Source organism: Monodelphis domestica, chromosome 7 (assembly GCF_027887165.1).
Source record: "Monodelphis domestica isolate mMonDom1 chromosome 7, mMonDom1.pri, whole genome shotgun sequence".
NCBI classification, from domain to species: Eukaryota; Metazoa; Chordata; class Mammalia; order Didelphimorphia; family Didelphidae; genus Monodelphis; species Monodelphis domestica.
The window spans coordinates 222,520,914-222,542,096 of record NC_077233.1 but is presented as its reverse complement, the minus strand read 5'-3'; the positions used below and the strand labels follow the sequence as shown (position 1 = coordinate 222,542,096).

At 37.5% G+C, this 21,183-nt stretch overlaps 1 protein-coding gene across 1 annotated transcript in view; it reads right to left on the bottom strand.

Moving 5' to 3' along the window:
- PRKAR1B (protein kinase cAMP-dependent type I regulatory subunit beta) overlaps positions 1-21,183 on the bottom strand; it is a 264,107-nt gene that overhangs the window by 104,326 nt on the left and 138,598 nt on the right. The window contains exons 5-6 of the mRNA XM_001367311.4: positions 1,882-1,943; positions 1,047-1,093 (exon numbers count right to left, since the gene is read on the bottom strand). Coding sequence (XP_001367348.4) covers positions 1,047-1,093; positions 1,882-1,943 — 109 coding nt within the window. The remainder of the gene's footprint in view (positions 1-1,046; positions 1,094-1,881; positions 1,944-21,183) is intronic.

Here is a 21,183-nt window from a genome sequence, read left to right as displayed (position 1 = left end):
CTTTCCAGGAGGCTGACAGTGAAAGAGAGGAGAGATATAAGACAATAGTTTGAGGGGATGGCAGGGTCAAAATAAGGGTTTAAAGAAGGGGTAAATCTGAGCCAATAGATAAAGAGAGGCTGAAAATGATTGAAAGAATGATTGATGGGACAAGCCCTGGAGATGATGGAATTATTGGTGCAAAGAGAGGAGGTATCCTTGGCAAGAAAGGGCACGTGTTCTTCAGAGATAGGCAGAAAGAAGAAGAGGATGAGTAGAGAGGAGTGAGGAGCTGACATGAAAAAGGGAAGCAGAGGAAGCTTCCAGTAGATGACCTCCATTATCTCAATAAATTAAGAGTCTGAGAGAATGGTTCTTGTAATGGGGGGAAAACAGAAACTTGAGGGAAGAAAGAAATGTTTGGAATCATCCTTGGGAGGATTTCTCAAAAGGCACTTCAAGTTGGCAACTTTCTAGTAAGCTTTCTATTATTAAGGCCTTGCCAGAGGCCCAAAGTATAAGAAGGATGGAGAAAGCAAACAATAGGATGTCTTTCTGATAAGAGATAACATGCTTTCTGAGATTTTATTAAAATGATCATAAAAATCATAGATCTAGAGCTTGAAGAAACCATCTAGACCAATCTCTTCATTTTACCGATGAAGAAACTGAGGCCCCTGATGGTTAATCAGGACTTCTGAAAAAATGAAAGACTAGTGAAAACAAGTGATATTAATCTAAATGATATACAGTGTGGAGATTAGAGTCAACATAAAAAAACAAATGATAAATATACCACACAGATAGGGGTTTCTAATAAGCTAAATAAAGGCCAGCAATAAGATTTGATCGGTGAAGTTAAAGTCAACAAAAAGCCTGAACAAGGGACAGCTAGGTGTGACCCTGGGAAAGTCATTTAGCCCCAGTTGCTGAGCTTTTATCACCCCTTTGCCTTGGAATTGATACTTAGTATTGATTCCAAAACAGAATGTGCGAGTTGTTTATTTGTTTTTTAAAGCATGAGTAAACAGTGGTGATATTTTCTGGAGGTTAATACAAATACTTACATCAACTTCTCCTTGATCAATGACATAGAAATTATCACCTTCATCTCCTGGATAGACAAAAAAAAATTTTTTTAAGATAACAGAGAATTGAGAAAGTTAAAAACATGTAAATTATATGTATCTTGTTAAATAGCATTTTTTATTATTTCTTTCCTTTTTTCTTCCCTCCTTTCTTCTTTCCTTTTCTTCCCTCTTCCTCATTTCCCTCTCTTTTCCCCTCTCCACCTCTGTTTCTCTGTCTCTGTCTTTGTGTGTGTGTGTCTCTCTCCTCCTTTCTTTGCCCCTTTCTTTCTTTCCTTTTGTTGGGTCTCCAAGTTATCTGACCCACACTGAACATTTAGGGATTACTCACAGTCCATCCCTACTACTGATCAGCACAGCATTCTTCTGCTCTGTTTCTGACTCATGCTAGTTTGTCCCTCCTTACATAACATAACCTTCACCATACTGGTACTGGTTTTAGTGCAATGACCCTATTGGCTTAACTTATTACAGCTCGAAACTCTCAAGCTCAATTGAATCTCAAGAATCAGAATCTGCTAGTTCATGAAATTACAAGCATGGACCAGTACCCCATGCTAAATGAAATGTCCAAAATAACTGCTCATGCCATTTAAAAGCAATATTCCAGTTCTTCTTGATATGGAATTCTTAGCAAATAGAGAAACTTGTGAACAGTCATAACACTTTGCTAAGTACACTGGTTTAAGGTCACATTTAATAAATTCTGTAATGCACAAATGATTTTCTTCTATTTTTTATCAAAACAGAACAAAACGATGAAATCCTTGTAGACACCGTCTCTCAACCAGGAAAAGTACAAGGTGAAAATTACCTTGCAGTATGACTGTTTCTCCAGCAATATGAGTGACAGGAAACATGGCATCAAATATGTCACTAGAAAATAAAATATATTTGAATTATAGTTATATACATATTTGAGAAATTATACTTCTTTAAATTTTTAAGTAAAGAGCCACTTAGTTACTAGCTGTGTAACTCTGGGCAACTCGTTTGCCTCATTAAACTGTGATATTGGCCATTATTTATTAATAAATTGGCTGTTCATTGTTTTAATTAAGAAACAAAACAAAACAAAAAGTTGTTCCAACTCTGGTAGGGCAAACTTAAATAAGCATAATGATATTAAATTTAGAACTGTTCTAGCTAGCGTTTAAATACATGCAATGCTTAACATGCTCATTCAACCAACTGACATTATACTATAGTTAACATGAACAGAGCACATGAAATGGATGCATTGTGCAAATTAAGCAGCTTATATGTCTTATTTTCTAAATTTACATGGGGAATTGGCTGAAGAAACAGGGCACAAATTGGACTGCACAGGCTCTAAATTCATCCAACAATGAGTTGGTACAGATAGAATCAAAATTAGTAGTGAGACGTTTGTTGAACTATGAAATAAGATGAGTAAATATGTCTCCTAAGAAGTCACAGATGCCCTTTTTTTTTTAAGAGAATGACTGACCAAATCATAGCATATGAATGTAATGAAATAATAAGTGTTCCATAAGAAAAGAAAAAAGAGAGAGAGTGAGAAACAAGGAAAGGTTTGACATAGAGGGTAGATAGCAGAACCACAGCAATTTACACAATGATTACAATAATGTAAAAGAAAATAAAACTAAAAGACAACAGGATTCAAATTAAATACACTGACCAATCAAAGTTCTAGAGTGCTGTTGCCTTTTTTTTTTAAGATCTTTATTTTCTGATTTACAACTGATACTAAGTGCTGGTTCCAAGTTAGGAGAGAGGTAAATGACTAGGCAATTGGGGTTAAGTGAATTGCTTAGGAAGTGTCAGAGGCCATATTTGAATCCAAGACTTCCTACTCTCACTCCACTGAGTTACCCAGGTGCCTGCCCTCACCCCTGTACTATTGGTTGAACCTTCCTCCCAACACTCAACAGAGAGATAGCAAGACAAGGAGTATCACATATGCTATCATACATAAAGGTTTTATTGGTTATTTTTTCTTAACTATATTTCTCTAAGAGAGGGTTCTATAGAAATAGCTATGATGTTAAAAACAAAACTCACCAATAAACACACTTTTTGGGGTGATGGGGCCTTAGGTGGTTTCTGTTCCACCCTCATATAATTCATAGAACTGTAGGCTATGAGACTTAAGGAATCTTGGAGATTATCTAGGACAAGTTCCTATTTTTATAGAACTAAGGCCCATGGAGGAAGTGTCTTGTCCAAGGTCATATCAGTCAAGAGATAAGCATTTATTAAGCACCTACTGTGTGCTACTGTGCTAGATGTTGAGGATACAACTACAACAAATTAAATGTAGTAGTACCTTACTCAACCAGTACTTTTCAAGAGCCTTTATATAATCTGAAAATTGCACATGATTATTTAATAAATATTTCTCATATAAACACACCTAGGCATTTTACAACTTTTCTTAGGCTTATGAGAGCTACCAGCATCACTTGTTATTTTGGAGCCATTATTAATAACTAAATAGCATTAATGAGACAAAGAAAAGCCCTTCTTTGACACAGACACAACTTGTTACAGGGGAGAAGTCTGGACAAAAACTGACAGGAGAATTAATGTTTGGGGCAAAACAATATAATGACTTACATTACTGCTTCTCAGAACGAGAATGTGTGTGATTTGGCAAACTGCTGGGAGACTCTATGCCACTGGGGGAAATGGCTCATAGTGTGTAAAACTTTTAATTTTCCATATTTTTCTACCTCAATTTTTTTACATATACTTGAATTCTTGTGTGTTGAGTTTTATATAAAATAAGGTCCAATGTAATTGCTATTCTGAAAGGAGGGAGGGGTGAGATAATGACATAGGTATATAAAGATAGAATAAATATAGAGAATAAATACAAATTAATTAAATATAAGTCTGTTGGAGACAGAAGATAGTAGTAGTTGAGAGCAACAGGGAAGATTTTAAATAGAATGTGGTACTTGAGCTGCATCTTGAAGGAACAGAAGCACTCTAGGAGGCTGAGTTGATGGAGGAATGAATGCCAGTTATAGGGAACAGCTAATGCAAAGTCTGGAAGAGGGGAGATGAAGATGAAGTGTCCCAAAAAGAACAGAGAAAAAAGTCACATGCTACTTATTACATCTTGTTAGTTTTACAGAAACAGAGTGAGATGCAAATTCCTTCCCTTTACAAATATATGTAAATAAGCAAAGCCTTTAAAAGGATAAGAACTACCTAGTGTTGTTTTTGTATGACTACTTGAATCATACAAAAGAGGTGTCACTAAATCATTCCAAAGACTATTGAGCTTTCGAGGGCTGCTAAAATCCTTAGGTAGGAAATGCATACTATAAAATACTAAGGTTAGCTTATTTCCTGTCCTAACTGGTTTAAAAAATAATTCTTGGAAACATTTGCTCACCAGTTAAAAGTTGAGAATATTTTTCCCTTCCAGAAAACATGCTACATGAGTTGTCCTGAGGTGCTAACTGATACAAATAGCTTAGAGCCAAGAAACACCATGGTACAATTTCTTACACAGTGAATGTACTATTTTTTATTTTGCTTTTGATGATCAAAAGTGTTTTTTTTTTCATTACCTTCTTCACAATCCAGGATATTAGTTTTTCTTTCTAGTTTCCTTTGGGTTCTTGTCATTTCCTAACTGCCATGAAGTTTTATGACCTCAAGAAAATAACAACCTCTGTGAGCCTCAGTTTCTTCTATTGAACTGAGTGGCTTCTGTTATCATCTCCATCTCTAACATCCAATGATTTTATATATCCTTTGTATGTTTGCTGGCTAAAAAGTTGATAGGAAAATATATTGTGGTCCCTTTATTAAGTTTTAATTCCAAGGCAAAAGAAATTGGGAGTTAATTGATTGTCCAGGGTCACACAGCTAGAAAGTGTCTGAGATGAGATTTGAACCTAGGACTTCCCATCTCTAGGCCTGGCTCTCAATTCACTGAGCCACCCAGCTGCCTCCTTGAGTTATTTTTTTAGTGGACCTGTTTATAAATGGCACTAATCTTATTTAAAGTAATGATCCAATGAACATAAATGACATGTGCTGGTAAATGATTAACAACCAATTCTCTAGGGGGGAGAATGTAGACATTACATACTTTTAAGCTTAATCTACATTATAGACATTTTCTCCATCACTTTCTTAAGTCTAGACAACAGAATAATAAATCAAAGCCTTAATTTATAGTATTTACCAATTGTTATGAAGTATAACTGCTCACACTGAAATATAATAATTGGCATCTTGAGCTGACTGAAGCACATACCATGTAATGTAATGAACAATATTGTGTACTAAGAAATGTCAAACATGGGGAATTCAGAGAAATAATGGCAGACTAGAACTGATACAGAATGATGTCCGTAGAACCAGGAGAACAATATACACAACCACCATAATATTAAAAGGAAGGTTATTTCTGAATAATGGTGGACAGCATTCTTGGTCCCAGATAATCAATGAAAAGAACCTTCCTCCTCTTGATAGAGAAGCAGGGAGTAATGAGGACAGAATGTTGTATATGTGATTGTATCAGTTATTTTTGCCCATTTCCCCCTCATTATTATAAGCAGAGGGTGGGAGGAGAACCAAAAATGTAATACAAAAACAATTAAAAAATTTTAATAATGGAATTTTTTTTAAACAAATAAATTATCTTCTAACTAACTTTTCCCTCCCCAGGCATATAGTTCCTCCTACTCTCTCCAGAGCTTGACTTGGACAAGTTGAATTTGTATATCATCTTTGATATTAACCTTTTTTGTGTGTATCATGGACTCTACTGAGACTACAAATCCTTTCTCATAATAATAGTTTTAAAATTTCTTAACTAAAAGAAATGCTAAGCTTCAGCTAGAGATTAATAAGTCAGTAAGCATTTATTAAGTGACCACTATGTGCCAGGCATCAAGTTAAGTGACAGAGATACAGAGAAAGGCAAGAGACAGTCCCTCCTCTCAGGAACTCCCAGCCTAATGGGGAGGCAATATGAAAACTAAAGATGTAATTTTTTCCTCATCTAAACCCACAGACCCCATGAAATAGAACCATAGATCTCCATGATCAAAGTAAGGGCTGCCCAGTTACACATTCATTCTCTCTTCAAAGATAAAATTAAGTAGGTAGTTAGAATCTCCAAGTGAAACCTGATATGGAGAAAAAAAATTTTACACAACTTTATCTGGCTTGACACTGTATCAAGTGTTACTGTTATTCCTCCTTTGTGAACCAGTGACATCACAGGGTGATGTCTTGACTTGCTCATGAATTGGATTTAAGTGAGGCAGAGTTGCACAAAGTCATAGCCTCACCTTCCCTTCCAGAGTCTTCTCAGTCCAGTGGCAAATCCAAAGCCAGGATGACTGGTGATGACCCAGGATGCAGTGGATGACCTTGGCTTCTTTTATGTGCTCCACAGAGCATGTTTCAGTCACTTTCATGGTGCTTGAAACAAATTGTTTTCATCCACTCATTCCTCAAAGAGAAGTCTTCACATGCTTGGGGTAGACATCCTCTTAAGTCACTGATGGGTTTGAAGCCTGTCCATTACCTTCAACCTGATTTAGCCCATCTGTCAAAATGGCTTTACCAGGGTGTGGCTACTGTGCATGCTACAGCTTCTTGGAGCTGTAGGCAGCATTGAATTGGGGAGAGTTGAATGGGAAGAGGGATGAAAAACTGAACATCAATGGTAGAGAAGCAGCCTGAAAAGGGCTTGGCAAACTCTCCCACTAGGAGTTCTAGTCTTCTCTGAACACCCCAACAAAGTAATTTAAAAGGTAATTTAATAGACAAAGTAAATTAAGATGGCACTGAACTCTGGGCCTCTAGAAGTTCCTGAATCACTGGAACTGGCTTTCTCTCCTAATTCAATTATCTCAAGGATTTCTCTTTTCCCTAATTCACTGCCTACCCAGACACAGCCTAAAACAGAGGGTGAATGAGCAACAGAGGAATTCTGGCTTGTACTATAAATGACAAAAGCCTTTTCTTTTAACACAGGTAATGCCCTCTGACAGCCTCATTTAAAGGAAATGCCTGTTAGACCCATTTTTCCTAAAGATGAAACCCTAATGCACCACATGCCCCCACAACTAATAACTGTGAAAGAAATAAGCCAGCAAGAATTTAGAGTTCTAGCCCATCAAAAGTAAATTAAAACATGTCCTATCAGCCAACTCTCCTGACTTTTCCCCGGCTGAATAACTATTTTTCCACTCTCCACATCCTTTCAAACAAAACCCAATCCCTTCCTATTTCTCAGGAATTTAATGGCATTAAAAGACACTGGCCTTTTCTTTTTTTCTTCTTTTTTTTCCTAATGCTGGCATGTAGAATAAATTGACCTGCAAGAATAAAAACTGTTTTCCAAGTTGAATCCAACAATAATCTCTTGGGGATTTTAATGCAATTAGTGGCACATGTCTTTAAAAACTCTCAAATAACATGCCTCCCCACCCTTATTATCTGTACCATACATTTTGGCACTCAACTCTATTCATCTTGGAACTTTATTAAATATACTTCTCTAATTGTTCTGTGTGCACAGCTCTGGTCTCCCCAACCAGAGAGTAATCTCCTTGAAGGTAAGTAACAAATCATATGTTTTTTTCCTTTAACTACAACTAGCTCAGAGAGCGGGCTCAACCACAGAGAAACAAACTAAACAGGCATTAATTCCAGGGCCATAAATTAGAAAGTATGGGCTCTCAAATATACACACATATATATATATGTATAGTGTTTTAAAAATATTTTAAACAATATTTTATTTGATTATTTCCAAACATTATTCATTAGAGACAAAGATCATCCCCCCCCCCCCACCTCTCCCATAGCTGACACGAGATTCCACTGGGTATCACATGTGTTCTTGATTCGAACCCATTTCCATGTTGTTGGTATTTGCATTAGAGTGTTCATTTAGAGTCTCTCCTCAGACATGTCCCCTCAACCCCTGTAGTCAAGCAGTTGCTTTTCTTCGGTGTTTTTACTCCCACAGTTTGTCCTCTGCTTGTGGATAGTGTTTTTCTCATAGATCCCTGCAGATTGTTCAGGGACATCATAAATCCATTAATGGAGAAGTCCATCACGTTCGATTGTACCACAGTCTATCAGTCTCTGTGTACAATATTTTCCTGGTTCTGCTCCTCTCGCTCCGCATCACTTCCTGGAGGTTGTTCAGTCTCCATGGAATTCCTCCACTTTATTATTCCTTTGAGCACAATAGTATTACCAACATATACCACAATTTGTTCAGCCATTCTCCAATTGATAAAAATATTTCTAAATGTCTAATATTAAGCATTTTTTTCCTTGAATCTACCCACATACACATTTAAAAAAAAGAGAGAGAAACATAACCCTTCTAACAAATATATATATATATATATATATAAAAGAAAAACAGATTCCTTTATTGGCCATGTCCAAAAATATGTATCATTCTGCACATTTAACCCACTGCTTCTCTGTCAGGAGCTAGGTAGCATCCTATGTCATCTGTTCTCTTTCTCCAGATGTTGTAAACAAATGTTAGCTACCTTCAGGGCTTCTTTACTATTCAGCAGCAATTTTGTATTTCGAATGGTGCCTAGTATAATTAATTTGTTTTGGGCATCATGAACCCAATCTCTGGTGGAGGGAGATAAGTTCTGCTATCCTACTTCTTAAAAATCCCTACTGTCTTAGGATCAATACTGTGCATTTATTCAAAGGCAAAAGAGCAGTAAAAGCTAGGCAATAGGGTTAAGTGACTTGCCCAGAGTCACACAGCTAGGAAATGTCTGAGGCTAGATTTGAACTCAGGATCTCCCCTCTCTAGGCTTGGCTCTCAGTCCACTGAATCACCCAGGTTCTTCCCTTTTACTGTCCTCCCAATAATAGTTAGCTTTTATATAGCACTTTAAGACCTACAAAGTGTATTATATAGTTTGATCCTCACAACAACCCTGGAAGGAAAGTGCTATTATTATCTCCATTATAGTAGAGGATAATATTTATAAAGCACTTATTAGCACTGATCCTGACAATAAGTACTATGTAAATTCAATTCAATAAAGAGAGCCCAGCCTAGAATCAGGAAGACTAATCTTCTTGAGTTCAAACCTGGTCTCAGATACTTCCTAATTGTGTGACCCTGGGCATGTAATTTAACCTTGTTTGCCTCAGTTTTCTCATCTATAAAAATGAGCTAGAAAAGGAAATTGCAAACTGCTCCAGCATCTTTACCATGAAAACCCCAAACAGAGTCACAAATAGTTAGACGTAACTAAAATGATTCAACAACAACAAAACATGCTAGGCACTGGATGCTAACCATTATGGTTATTGTCATCATCATTATTATTAAGGACTACTTATTAAGTCATAGAGTCACAGCTTTAGAGTTGGAAGAGCTACTGGAGGTGAATGAACCCTTTCATTTAAATATGAGAAAACTGAGATTTAGAGGAATTAAATGACTTTCCCAGGATCACACCATTACTAAGAGTTTAATTCAATTCAACCTAATAAAGATTTATTCAGTGCCTTCTATGTGCAAGATAATGGGAATACAAAAACTAAAATAAAAAGGGTCCCATAACAGGTGGCATCTGCAGGAGGTGGCACAGAAAAAGGATTTTGAGAGATGATGGTGAGCAGAGGCCAAATTGGGCACACCAAAACACAATGAAGTAGGAGCTGGAATGCCAAGTTCAGGGAACAGTAAGTAGACCAATGTTGATGGAAGGTAGAAAGTATTAAAGAGAATCACTTGAAATAAATCTGAAAAGGAAGGTGGGAGCCCAAATATAAAGGACTTTGAATGCCAAGCAGATGATTTTGTATTTTATCCCAGACGCAAAAGAAGATCTTTGGAGACTTTTGAGTTGGACATACACAGAATGGTATCTGTGAGAAGCTGTTCCTCCTTTGGAAGTGTCCATGTCAACTAAAGTTGGGTTTATAAGGATTGGAGTATTTGGCACATAGACCCAGAGATAATTCTGGGTTGTAGCTTTATTTCCTGCATGTTAGAATGGCCAAATAAAACTTTGGAGGATGCTGGGGTTTATGCTAAGCTCAGAAGGGAGAAAAAAAATGGACCTCAGCACTGAATATGAGGCACTAACCAGTTTTCCATTTTAAAATAGGCCTGCTGCTTCTAGTTAGCTCATTTTAGGAAAATCCCTCCTCTTAATTTGTAAGACAAAAAAAATATACTGTCAAGGAAGGCCCTGAACATCCAACAACAAATACAACATCTGGCTCTATTAGTCCTCTGCCTCTCTGGAGCTCTTTTTTTAACACTTACTTGTAATCAATACTAAGTATTAGTTCTAAGGAAGAAGAGAGGTAAAGGCGAGGCAGGTGAGGTTGTATCTAGCCAAGGTGGCACAACTAAAAAGTGCTTGAGTCCAGATTTGAACCCACAACCTCCCATCTCCAGGCCTGGCTCTTTTCTAGTTAGCTCATCTTAGAAAAATACCTCCTCTCAATTCGAAAGACAAAAGATTCCTAAGACAAAAGGGAATGCCTGAATGCATTGCAAGGCCTGGCTGTCTATCCTCTAAGTTACCTAGCTGTCCCATAATCATAATTTCTTCTCATATAATATCATTCCTTTACATTTGGCTATCTGGTTAGCCATTTCCCAGGGGAGGGGCACCCACTTTGTTCACAATTCTTTGAGACTGCAAAACCTTCTACCACGAATCACAGTTAAACACTCCAGAGAGAACTATGAACAGTATAGACAATCTCACCTGATTTTCACAATAGTCCCATGAAGCAAGAAAGTAAAGAATTTTTGTCTTAGTTTTATGGATAAAGAAATCAAAGCCCCAATTGGTATGAGACTTCTTGGGCATTACACAAGTAATTAGAATCAGAAGACCTGAATCCTAGTTTGAGTTCAGCATCTAAAGTTCATGGTCTTACAAACTCACTATATTTCCAGAAGAATCCCTCCGCCACAATTCTTCCAGCTATGATTACTGAAGGAGCCTTGATAAATGAGAAGATGTCCTATTTTATGAGATCTGTTAAAACACTTCTCTTCATTATCACTTCTCCCCCCCTTCCTCTCCCCCCACCCCCATTTCTATCAGGAAAATCACCATCCTAACTAAAATGATCTCAGTGCCTTCCCTCTGAGCCCCATTCAATTGGGAGCTCCTCCAGACCAGGAACTGTCTTTTGTCTTTCCTTATATCCTCAGAGCCTAAAATAGTGCCTGGAACAATAGTAGGCGCTTAAGACAGCCTAGCCTACTAAATGATTTCTTATATAGAAACTCTATTTATCTAATTGAAATATAATCTATTATACATAAATATAAATCAATTAAAATATCATTTTAAAATAAAAAACAATAATTATATAAAATAAATATCAATAATTTAAATATAAACCTGTTTTATTTATCTTTTAAATTTCTTTTTGTACCAAGTGTAATACATTGTATATAATAGGTACTTAATAAATAATTGTTGATGAGGCAGCTAGATATCACAGTGAATAGAGGGCCAGACTGCAACTGGGAGGACTTTAAATCTGGCCCCAGACACTTCCTAACTATGTGACCCTGGACAAGTCACTTAATGCTAATTGCCTTGCCCTTGCCTCTCTTCTAAAATTGATACTAAGACTGAAGAGATAAGGGCTTAAAATGATGTTGAATTAATATTCTAGCTGGTTCTGAACCAGTATGTTGTGTTTTAGAAAGATATCAGAGAAAACAATGTCATTGACCATAGCTAAAATTGGTATCGATAAATCCTTCCTTCTTTCCTACCTTCCTTCCTTCCTTCCTCTCTCTCTCTCTCTCTCTCTCTCTCTCTCTCTCTCTCTCTCTCTCTCTCTCTCTCTCTCTCTCTCTCTCTCTCTCTCTCTCTCTCTCTCTCTCTCTTTCTATCTCTCTCTTTCTTTCCTGTCTTTTCTTCATTCCCTCCCTCATTCCTTCTTTCCTTCCTTCCTTTCTTTCTCACTTACCTTCTGATTTAGAATGGATACTAAGTAACAGTTCCAAGGCAGAGGAGCCTTATTAGGGCTAGGCAATAGGAGCTAAATGACTTGCCCAGAGTCACACAGCTAGGAAGGTCAGATCTGAATCTGGGACCTCCCCTTTTCAGACCTGGCTCTGTATCCACTGAGCCACCTAGCTGTCCCAGTATTTTTTTTTAATTAAATTCATATTTTTGCCAAACACCATTCCAAGCACTATTAGATGAAAATAAAAAGATGAAATGTGATACTACCCTCAAAGAACTGGAGAGACAAGACATACACCTAAAATAGTAAATATATCATTATCTGTGCCAATAAGGATAGTCCTTATAAGTTCTATGGTGAGAATAATGAAAGTTTGACAGGAAGACTCCTTGGAATAAATTGCTTTTAATCTGGGTCTTGGTGGATGGGGCAGATTTGAATAGGCAGAGAGTTCTAGAAGGAAGTCTCTGATACATTCCAGGGTATAATCACTAACATGCAAGCTAGTGCAGCTGTCCTAGGCATAGATCCATCCAATTCCTTTCAACAAATAATGGTTAAGCCCCTACTTAAGTGCAACAATACAGTGATAGATTTTGGGGATAAAAAAGTTAAAATAAGACACAATCCTTGCCTTCAAGGAGCTTATAAGCTAATAGGGGTAATAAGTACGTAAATACCTATAATACAGACAGAATGTGTTAAGCACAAAGAAAAAAATCAAAGCCCTAAGAGAAATTTGAAGAAATAAAGATCACTTCTAGATAGAAAGATCATGGGGGGAAATTGGAAAAGGTACAGGGCCAGAAGGAAGGGAATGTTTTCAACAGACAGGAAGAGAGGGGGGTATGGCCCCCAGATGACATTACCATCCACCCCCTTGCCAATATAGTTGCTCCTAGGGGACCTAGAGATACAAGGAAATCTGAGAGTTGCCCACCCTTGGGGAACAGAATAAGACAAAAGCGGACAGCTGCTGTCATCAATCAATCAACCAAAAAGTTAAGTAAATAAATACCCACCATAAAGGACTATTATAGCCCTAGTAAGCTTAGAGTCAAGGCCAGTCTTTGGTCAGTTTGTCTATGGTCCCAATAGAAGCCAAAGGCAGAAATAACTACTCAGTCAGGTGGTCTGTGTGACAGTGAATGATTTTGGGCAGCTAGGTAGTACAGTGGATAGAATGCCAGGCTTAGAATCAAGAAGACCTGAGTTCAAATCCAGCCTTAGCCACTTCCGAGCTATGTGACCCTAAGCAAGTTATTTAACCCTGTTTACCTTAGTTACCTCATCTATAAAATGAACTGGAGAAGGGAATGGTAAACCACTCTAATACCTTTGCCAAGAAAACCCCAAAGAGTAGGGTGATAACAAAATAACTGAACAATAACAGTATATAGAATGAGAAGTTACAGCAGCATGGACTACTGTGTTAGAGAGAGTTGTGAGGAAGGGGGAAGAGCAAAACACTAATTGGTGGTTGTTTTAGAATATCCATAATGTGAACTGATGCAGAGCAAAATAAGCAGAACCAGGAGAACATTGTATATAGTAACAGCAATATTGTACGATGATCACCTGAGAAAGACTTAATTATTCTCAACAATACAATGATCTGGGACAATTCTGAAGGACTTATGACAAAGAATGCTCTCGACCTCCAGAGAAAGAACTGTTGGAGTCAAATGCAGATTCAAGCATACTATTTTTCACATTAGTTTATAGTTTTATTTTGGGGTTTTGGTTTTATATGAGTATTCTCTTATATCAATGACTAATATCTAAGTATGTTTTGCATGATAATATGTATAACCCAGATCAAATTGCTTACCATCTCTGAGGGAGGGAGGGAAAAGAGGGAGGAAGACAATTTGGACTTTATAATTTCAGAAAACATACATTGAAAATTGTTACTACATGTCCTAATTGGGAAAATAAAATAGTGTTGAATAAAGTAAAAAAAAAGAAAAAGAAAAGAAAAAAATCATGATAAAAAAGAACTTCCATGATGAAAGATTCTATAAAGTTCATGATTGGGGTTTGCCCCAACCCCCAACAAAATACATAAAGCTAGTGTATAGAATTATAGACTGAGATCTGGAGGCTGTGACTATCCCAGGGTCATCCCCTAATCCTTGGGCAGGATTCCAACTCAAGTCTTCCAGAACCAAGTCCAAGACTCTATCTATTAAAACACTGCTGCAATTCCAGGGGAACTAAAAAACTCTTGGTTTTAGAAAGAGGTTCATTAAAAAAATTATGAGGGAATATCTGAAGAAGAACAGAAATATTATTTAATAAGTGCTTGATTATTGATTGATTCCATAGCAGAATAGTTCCATAGGCAGAATTAGTAACTGCTTCAGGGTAGGCTGACCATTTGAGGCTATTGTTGTTTGTCCTTGTTTGAAGAGAAACAGTGACATCACAGGGTAAGGTCTTGACTTTTACATGAATTAGATTTAAGTAAGGCAGAGTTGCACAAAGTCCTCTGTCTCACTCTCTCTTCCAGCGTCATCCAAGTCCAATGGCAAAACAAGTCAAGACCAGTGGGGATGGTCCAGGATACCATGTCACTTGGGACAGTTTTAAATTGTATGGTGTCGGTGGCTCAGTGGATTGAGAGCCAGGCCTAGAGACCAGAGGTCCTGGGTTCAAATATGATGTCAGACACTTCTTAGCTGTGTGACTTGGACAAGTCATTTAATACCTCATTGTGTAGCCCTTACTGTTCTCTTACCTTAGAACCAACACACAGTATTGCTTTTAAGACAAAAGATAGGGGTTGTTAAAATAAATAAATTGTGTGGTGACAGATTTTTGTAAGAAGGCTAACCCACTGTGTATTCCCCTTTTCCAGCCCATTTCTTGAATCCCTAGACCTTGGTGTAAATGCCTCAAAAGTCACAGCCTTAGGTAATCATCTCTCTCAACTATTTTTGTTGACCTACTAGAGACAATCCCCTACTTAGAAGATCAGAGGCAGAGATTAAATACTTATTGTCTTCTGGTTAGTTCCACAGATTATGATGCCTGAGGGAAAGAGGGCTCTAGAATTGGTTTCCCATCATAACTACAATGTAGAGGCAGCTTCCTGGGATAGAGGTGACCACAGATTCACCCACTGATTGACTAGAGGGAACAATGGAAAGTTGGCATATCACAAATGTGAAAGCAACCTCTTACACTATCATGGTGGATGTCTCCTCCCTTTCTTCTTCTTCCTACAGTGGCCTGATGATCTTTGCACCAAAGTGCAATGACTCATGCCCTGTCTGATGGTGATATCACTTGGCCATTATCCATTTCTCTCTCTAGCCCTGGAGGGTAGAGTGGAAACTGTAATAGATTTTGAATCAGAAGACCTAGGTTCTAATGTTGCTTTGGTTACTATTTACTGCTTACATGCCCTGGGCTTAATCACTTTGGGCTTTAGCTTTCACCTACACCAAAAGGGAAGAGTTGGACAAGATGGTTTCTAAGACATTGTCCTATTTTAAGAAGTGGAGAAAACAGTAAGAATTATCTTTAAATTTTAATTTTAGAGAATTAAAAATTCCATTCTCCAAATCAGCTCTAAACAGATGATCCCATGTATTGTTTGGGGTAATGAGCCTTCTTTTTAGCATGAGCTAAACATACCTGTAATAAAGGCTTATCACTCAGAACATTTCTGGCCCATTATTTCTGGAAAACCTTTATAAGCCTTTAAATCCGCAAACAAACTGGCACAAATCAGGGATGGTTATATTTTGCCAAGAAAATTCCCAGGACACTAGAGCCATCAGGTAATATTTCCCTGGACTCAGGTCACTACTGCTTCCCATTTGGAAAAAAAAAAAGTTTTATTTTGTTCAAGGGTTTATTTTTTCAAGGTTTCCCCATAGGCTATGCTGAAATATGCACTTAGCCCCTGAGAAAATCCAGAGCTATTCCTAATTTTATGGAAGTTCAGTTCTGGCTTGTTTTCATTGATGCCCACCATAAACTGGCTTACATTTTCATGCATAGTATCATTTTTACCATCAAAAGCACAAGATTCTGTATTTAAAAGTCTGATCACCTATTTAATTTTACTCCAAGATTTGATGTTGGTTGGATGGTTGATTGGTTTCAATTATGTAATCAAAAAATGTTTACTATGAACTATAAACTTAAATGCTCTAGTAAATACAAAAGAAGCGATCCTTCCTTCCAAGAGTTGACAATAGAATTGAGAAGTCCAATGAGGGGGCAAAAAAATGAAAGAACAATATAAGACTAGGTACAAGTAAGTGTTAAATGATTCATGTTAGGCTTCATTATTAAAAAGGGGCTGAGATGGCAGAGCAAGTCCTGCAGTCCTGTGCAAAGCTTTAGAGTTCCTCCAAGGCACCCTAAGGCTGTAGCTATTTGGGGTGAAAGTAATTGTTTTGATGCTCCTAGCAAAAACCCTGGGAAAGGCTAATTTTTCACAGCAGGGGGAAACCACTTAATAAATTTTTTAGCTTAAAAAAATTAGTCAATAGCAAACAACTCACTTTTTTACTTGCATTCCCTAATTAGAGTAAGTCTTTTTTTATTTTTAAATTTCCTGATATAATTACCTTCTCACTGTTTTCAACCTCTTTTCAGAATAAAAGGGGTTTTTTTTTCCCTCCCATGTATAAGCTGCCTCAGGCCATTTCCATAACTTCTGGCCCACTGGTTCCAGTATAAATTCACTGCTTTTTTAAAATACAAGGACTAATTACCTCTTTAACACTTTTCTACAACTCCCTTCCCAAATCATGGCAAACACAGGATTCCCTCAAGCCACAATTAATTTCTGTCCCAGCCTGTGCTGCTTCCCCTGCCATCCAGTTTTCAGAGCCTCAGAGGCTCTACTTTTTTTGTCCAGTACCTCTGAAATGCCTTTTAAAGGGGACACACACACAAAAGGGCAGGTTTTTATAGATTGTTCTAAAGTTTACAAGGTATTTTACACATATTATCTTATTTGAGGGCCCCCCTCTACAAAACAACCACGTGTGTGGTAGACTATACCCATTGCACAGTTTAAGAAAATGTTGCTCAAAGACTTGCCTCTGGTAATGAAGCAAGTGGCAGTAGTAGAGCCAAGCCCATTTCTCCTTACTCTTAAGTAGCTGCAATGTAGCTTTATGTAGCTCTTAACTGAGTTTTCATTACTCAGAAGAAATAAACAAAAATCAGATTGAACAAACCAAAGCAGCTCTTCAAAATAAGAAGCAGTCTTAGAATATATATTCACATCTGAGTATTATTTAAGAATTCTGTCTACAAAGATTTTGTTTTGTTTTTTTAATTGATGCATACAACTGAACTATAGGGCAGCCTGGTGGCACAGTGGATACAGAGCAGCCCTAGAATCAAGAGGATCTGAGTTCAAATCCTGCCTCAGATACTTACTAGCTATGTGACTCTGGGCAAGTCACTTAACCCTGTTTGCCTCAGTTTTTTCATCTGAAAAAAAATGAGCTGGAGACAGGGGCAACTAGTAGCTCAATGGATAGAGAACCAAACCTAGAGACCAAAGGTTCTGAATTTAAATCTGGCCTTAGATATTTCTTACTATGTGACCCCCAGGCAAGTCACTTAACCCCAAATGACTAGCCTTTACCACTCTTCTATCTTGGAACCAATACTTAGTATTAATTCTAAGATGGAAGGTATGAGTTGTCCTTTTTTTTTTTAAAACAAACTGGAGAAGGAAATGGCAAACCACTCCAGTACCATTTTTTCTTAATTTAATTAAAAAAAAAAACCCTTACCTTCTGTCATAGAATCAATACTAGTTCTAAAGCAGAAGAGCAATGAGGGCTCGGCAAGTGAATTGTAAGTGACTTGCCTAAGGTCACACAATTAGGAAATGTCTTAGGTCACATTTGAACCCAGGACTTCTTGCTGCCCTACCACTCTGGTATCTACCAAGAAAAACTCAAATGGGATCACAAAGAGCCAGTCACATCAAATCATTTAAACAATAACAACAACTGAAATATAAGTTTAGGACTTTTGATCTCATTAGTGTGGAAGCTCCCAACAGAGCTTAACAGTTTTAGAGAATAGCTGGAAGTTCAAAGAGGTTAGGTGATTTGCCTTTGGTCACAGAGTTAGGGCAGGATTAGAACTGAGGGTCCCCCCCCTCCCCATCCAGTGGTTGTATATGGTATATACTACACCATGAATATTTCTGCAACTAAAATAAATATACCCAAACATGCTTAGGGGGAAAAAAAACCAACTAAGGACCCTCCCCCAAACAAATGAATTAAAACAAAATGACGTGACTGAAACTTTATGAAATTACATTTTGAAAGTTAATTGACAAGTCAGACTGAGTAGTACACCGGCAGCAAAATTGGTAATAATGAGCACAGCCTGGTAAACCCAATGTATCTGTTCAGACGTGAAAGGTATTACAACCTCTATCTATTCCATCTGAAAAATGCCATCTGTCTTCTGAGGAAATATCCAAATTTCCTTTTTTTTTTCCCTCAATGGCTGAGGAGCTCATGAGCTTTCACACAGGCCACAACACGTAGCAAGATTCTTCATGTATGAATGAAGGCCAGAGAGAGGGAGCAAGAGCAAGGTCAGATTAAAAAAAAAACTGGATTTATTTCCCATTTATTTTCCTTTGTGATCTGGACAGAACCAGAACAGACTAGTCACAAGATGTCAGAAAAAATGGATAGAAAGTAAGGCTAGGAGAGAAGCAAGAAATACAGTATCTTCTTGACGGTGGATGACACAGAACAAACGGCAAAAGACTTGTTTATTCCCTTCATCACCTGACATGGAAACTATTTGAAATCCCTGTTCTCTAGCTTTGTTTTAACAAGTACGGAACACTTACAATTTATTAGTTTCAGGGGGAAATGATGTCTTTTCATGTTTTGGTGTTATGGGGAAGTAGAGCATGAGCAAAAGAGAAAGCCAAAAACAAATGCACTGTTAGACACCTTTTTGATACAAACAGAAAATCCCTCTTTCCCCTTCAGGTTATAATTTGTCAAACTTCAGTCAGGATTATTTTATCACAGGAACAGAAAAAGCATTCCATTCATGTATGCTACAGATGCTTTCCTCCCTACATGGCTTACCAAGGACTGACTTTTTTTTTTAATTCCTTCAGTTATTATTATTGACAATAATAATAGCAAAAAAATAAAATCTAGACTTTCTATAGCATCTATTATAGAGCACCCTTGTAACAAATCCCCATTTTGGTCAAGTCCAAGAATGTGTATCTCATTCTACATCATAATCCATGAAATTTGCTGAGTTCTCCTAGTTTTTAATGCCATCATAAATGTCATGGTTCTAGAGGGAAGGGAATTTCAAGAACCTTAGCCTAACTCTTTCATTTTCCAAGTGAGGGAAAGAGGTTAAATGACCTCCTATGGTCACAAGGGAAATTAAGTGGCAGGGTTGGAACTAGAACTCGGGTCCTTGAGGTATCTCTGTCAAAATATTAGTGGGGAAGGAAAAGGAATAAGCACTTAGTGCTTTATAAATATTATCTCATTTAATCCTCACAATCTTGGGAAATAGTACTATTACTATCCCCATTTTACTGGTAAGGAGCCTAAGGTAAATGGAGATAAAGTGACTTTCCCAGGGTCACACAGTTAGTTCATGTCAGAGAATAGATTTGAACTCAGTCCAAATTTGACTAGGTCCAATATTCAATCCACTGCTCCCTTTAGGTGATTATTAAATTAAATGATTAAATTTGACTGCACTATGATGACAAAATTATATACAACTGTGAGATATTTGTGTCTGGTGGGGTGGTACTTTCCTTTTGGCAGAGTTATTTCAGAAAGTATTGTGTTATTCTTTCTTCATTGTACAAGGATGTCAAATAGTTTGGCTGACAAAGGCTGAGAAAAAGGCTCCATTCTGGGATTCTCTGGCCCATTGTTAGGCTACAAAAAGATCATGCACCAACAATTCATTTCTCTTTCTGCCCCCATCCTCACCTCCATTGTATGAAATGGTTCTACCACACATCAGAATCTTTCCTGGATGTTTGGTTGGATCATGAAGCCAAATATCACTGCCAGGATTCTGGTAATCAAAACCAATCACAGAGCCGAGGGAAGAGATATATATATAGGATCAAATATTTAGGGTGGAATCTTAGAGATCATAGACTCCAAACTCCTAATTCTGCAAATGGACAAACTGATATTTAAGCAGTTAAATGACTTGCTTAAAGTCACATAGAAAGTATACCATAGGGCTAGAATTTAAAAACCAAGATCCCTCTTATCCCAGATCCAGTATTTCTACCATTGCCCTACGTAGCCCATGTATCCAACTTCTCCCATTTTGTACGTGATTTCTCACCTATGGCAAATACCACATCTTATGAATGGAACAGCAAAATTCACTCAAATTCAAGAAAGGGGAAACTTTAGAGGTTCCTTATTACCTCTGGAAAGCAATTACAATCTCCTCGGTTTACTGTGTAAGGTCTTTCACAATCTGGATTCAACCTCCCATGGCAGCTTTATTTCCCATTATTCCTCATAATGAATATGACATTTGTTTTGAGGCAGAATACTAATTGTTCCTTGACCTAGAAAGTTCATCATAAGTCATCCCCCCATTCTGGGAATGCAGTCCCTCCTCATCTCTACTTCTCTGAATACCTTTATTTCAAGGTTGGGCTTGGGGATTACCTTCTCCTTAAAAGCTGCCCAGTTCTCCCATTTTTGAATACTCTCAGGACCTTGAAGGACCTTCATCTAATCTACTCACTTTCTAGATGAGGGCACTGTAGACAAGAGAGGTAAGTGATGGACAGAACTGGAACCCAGACCTTTGAACTTCTAACCCAACACTTTTCCCACTGTACCATGCTTCTCTCTCCCTCTTCCATTTACCATGTGTAATTCACTATCTAGACATATATTATACCTTCCCAACGGTCATTCCTCACCTATAGAATGGAAGTTCCCTAAGAGCAGAGACCATCTACTTTCTATTTTTGTACACCCAAAGCCTACCAAGTGTCTCACTTTTTTTTTACCAGAGCAGTGACAATTGTTTATTGGAATCCCTTATGAGGAGTCTCTCTACCATGCAGATTGGCACCTCTGCTCTACAAATTATAGTCTTATCAAATTGACTT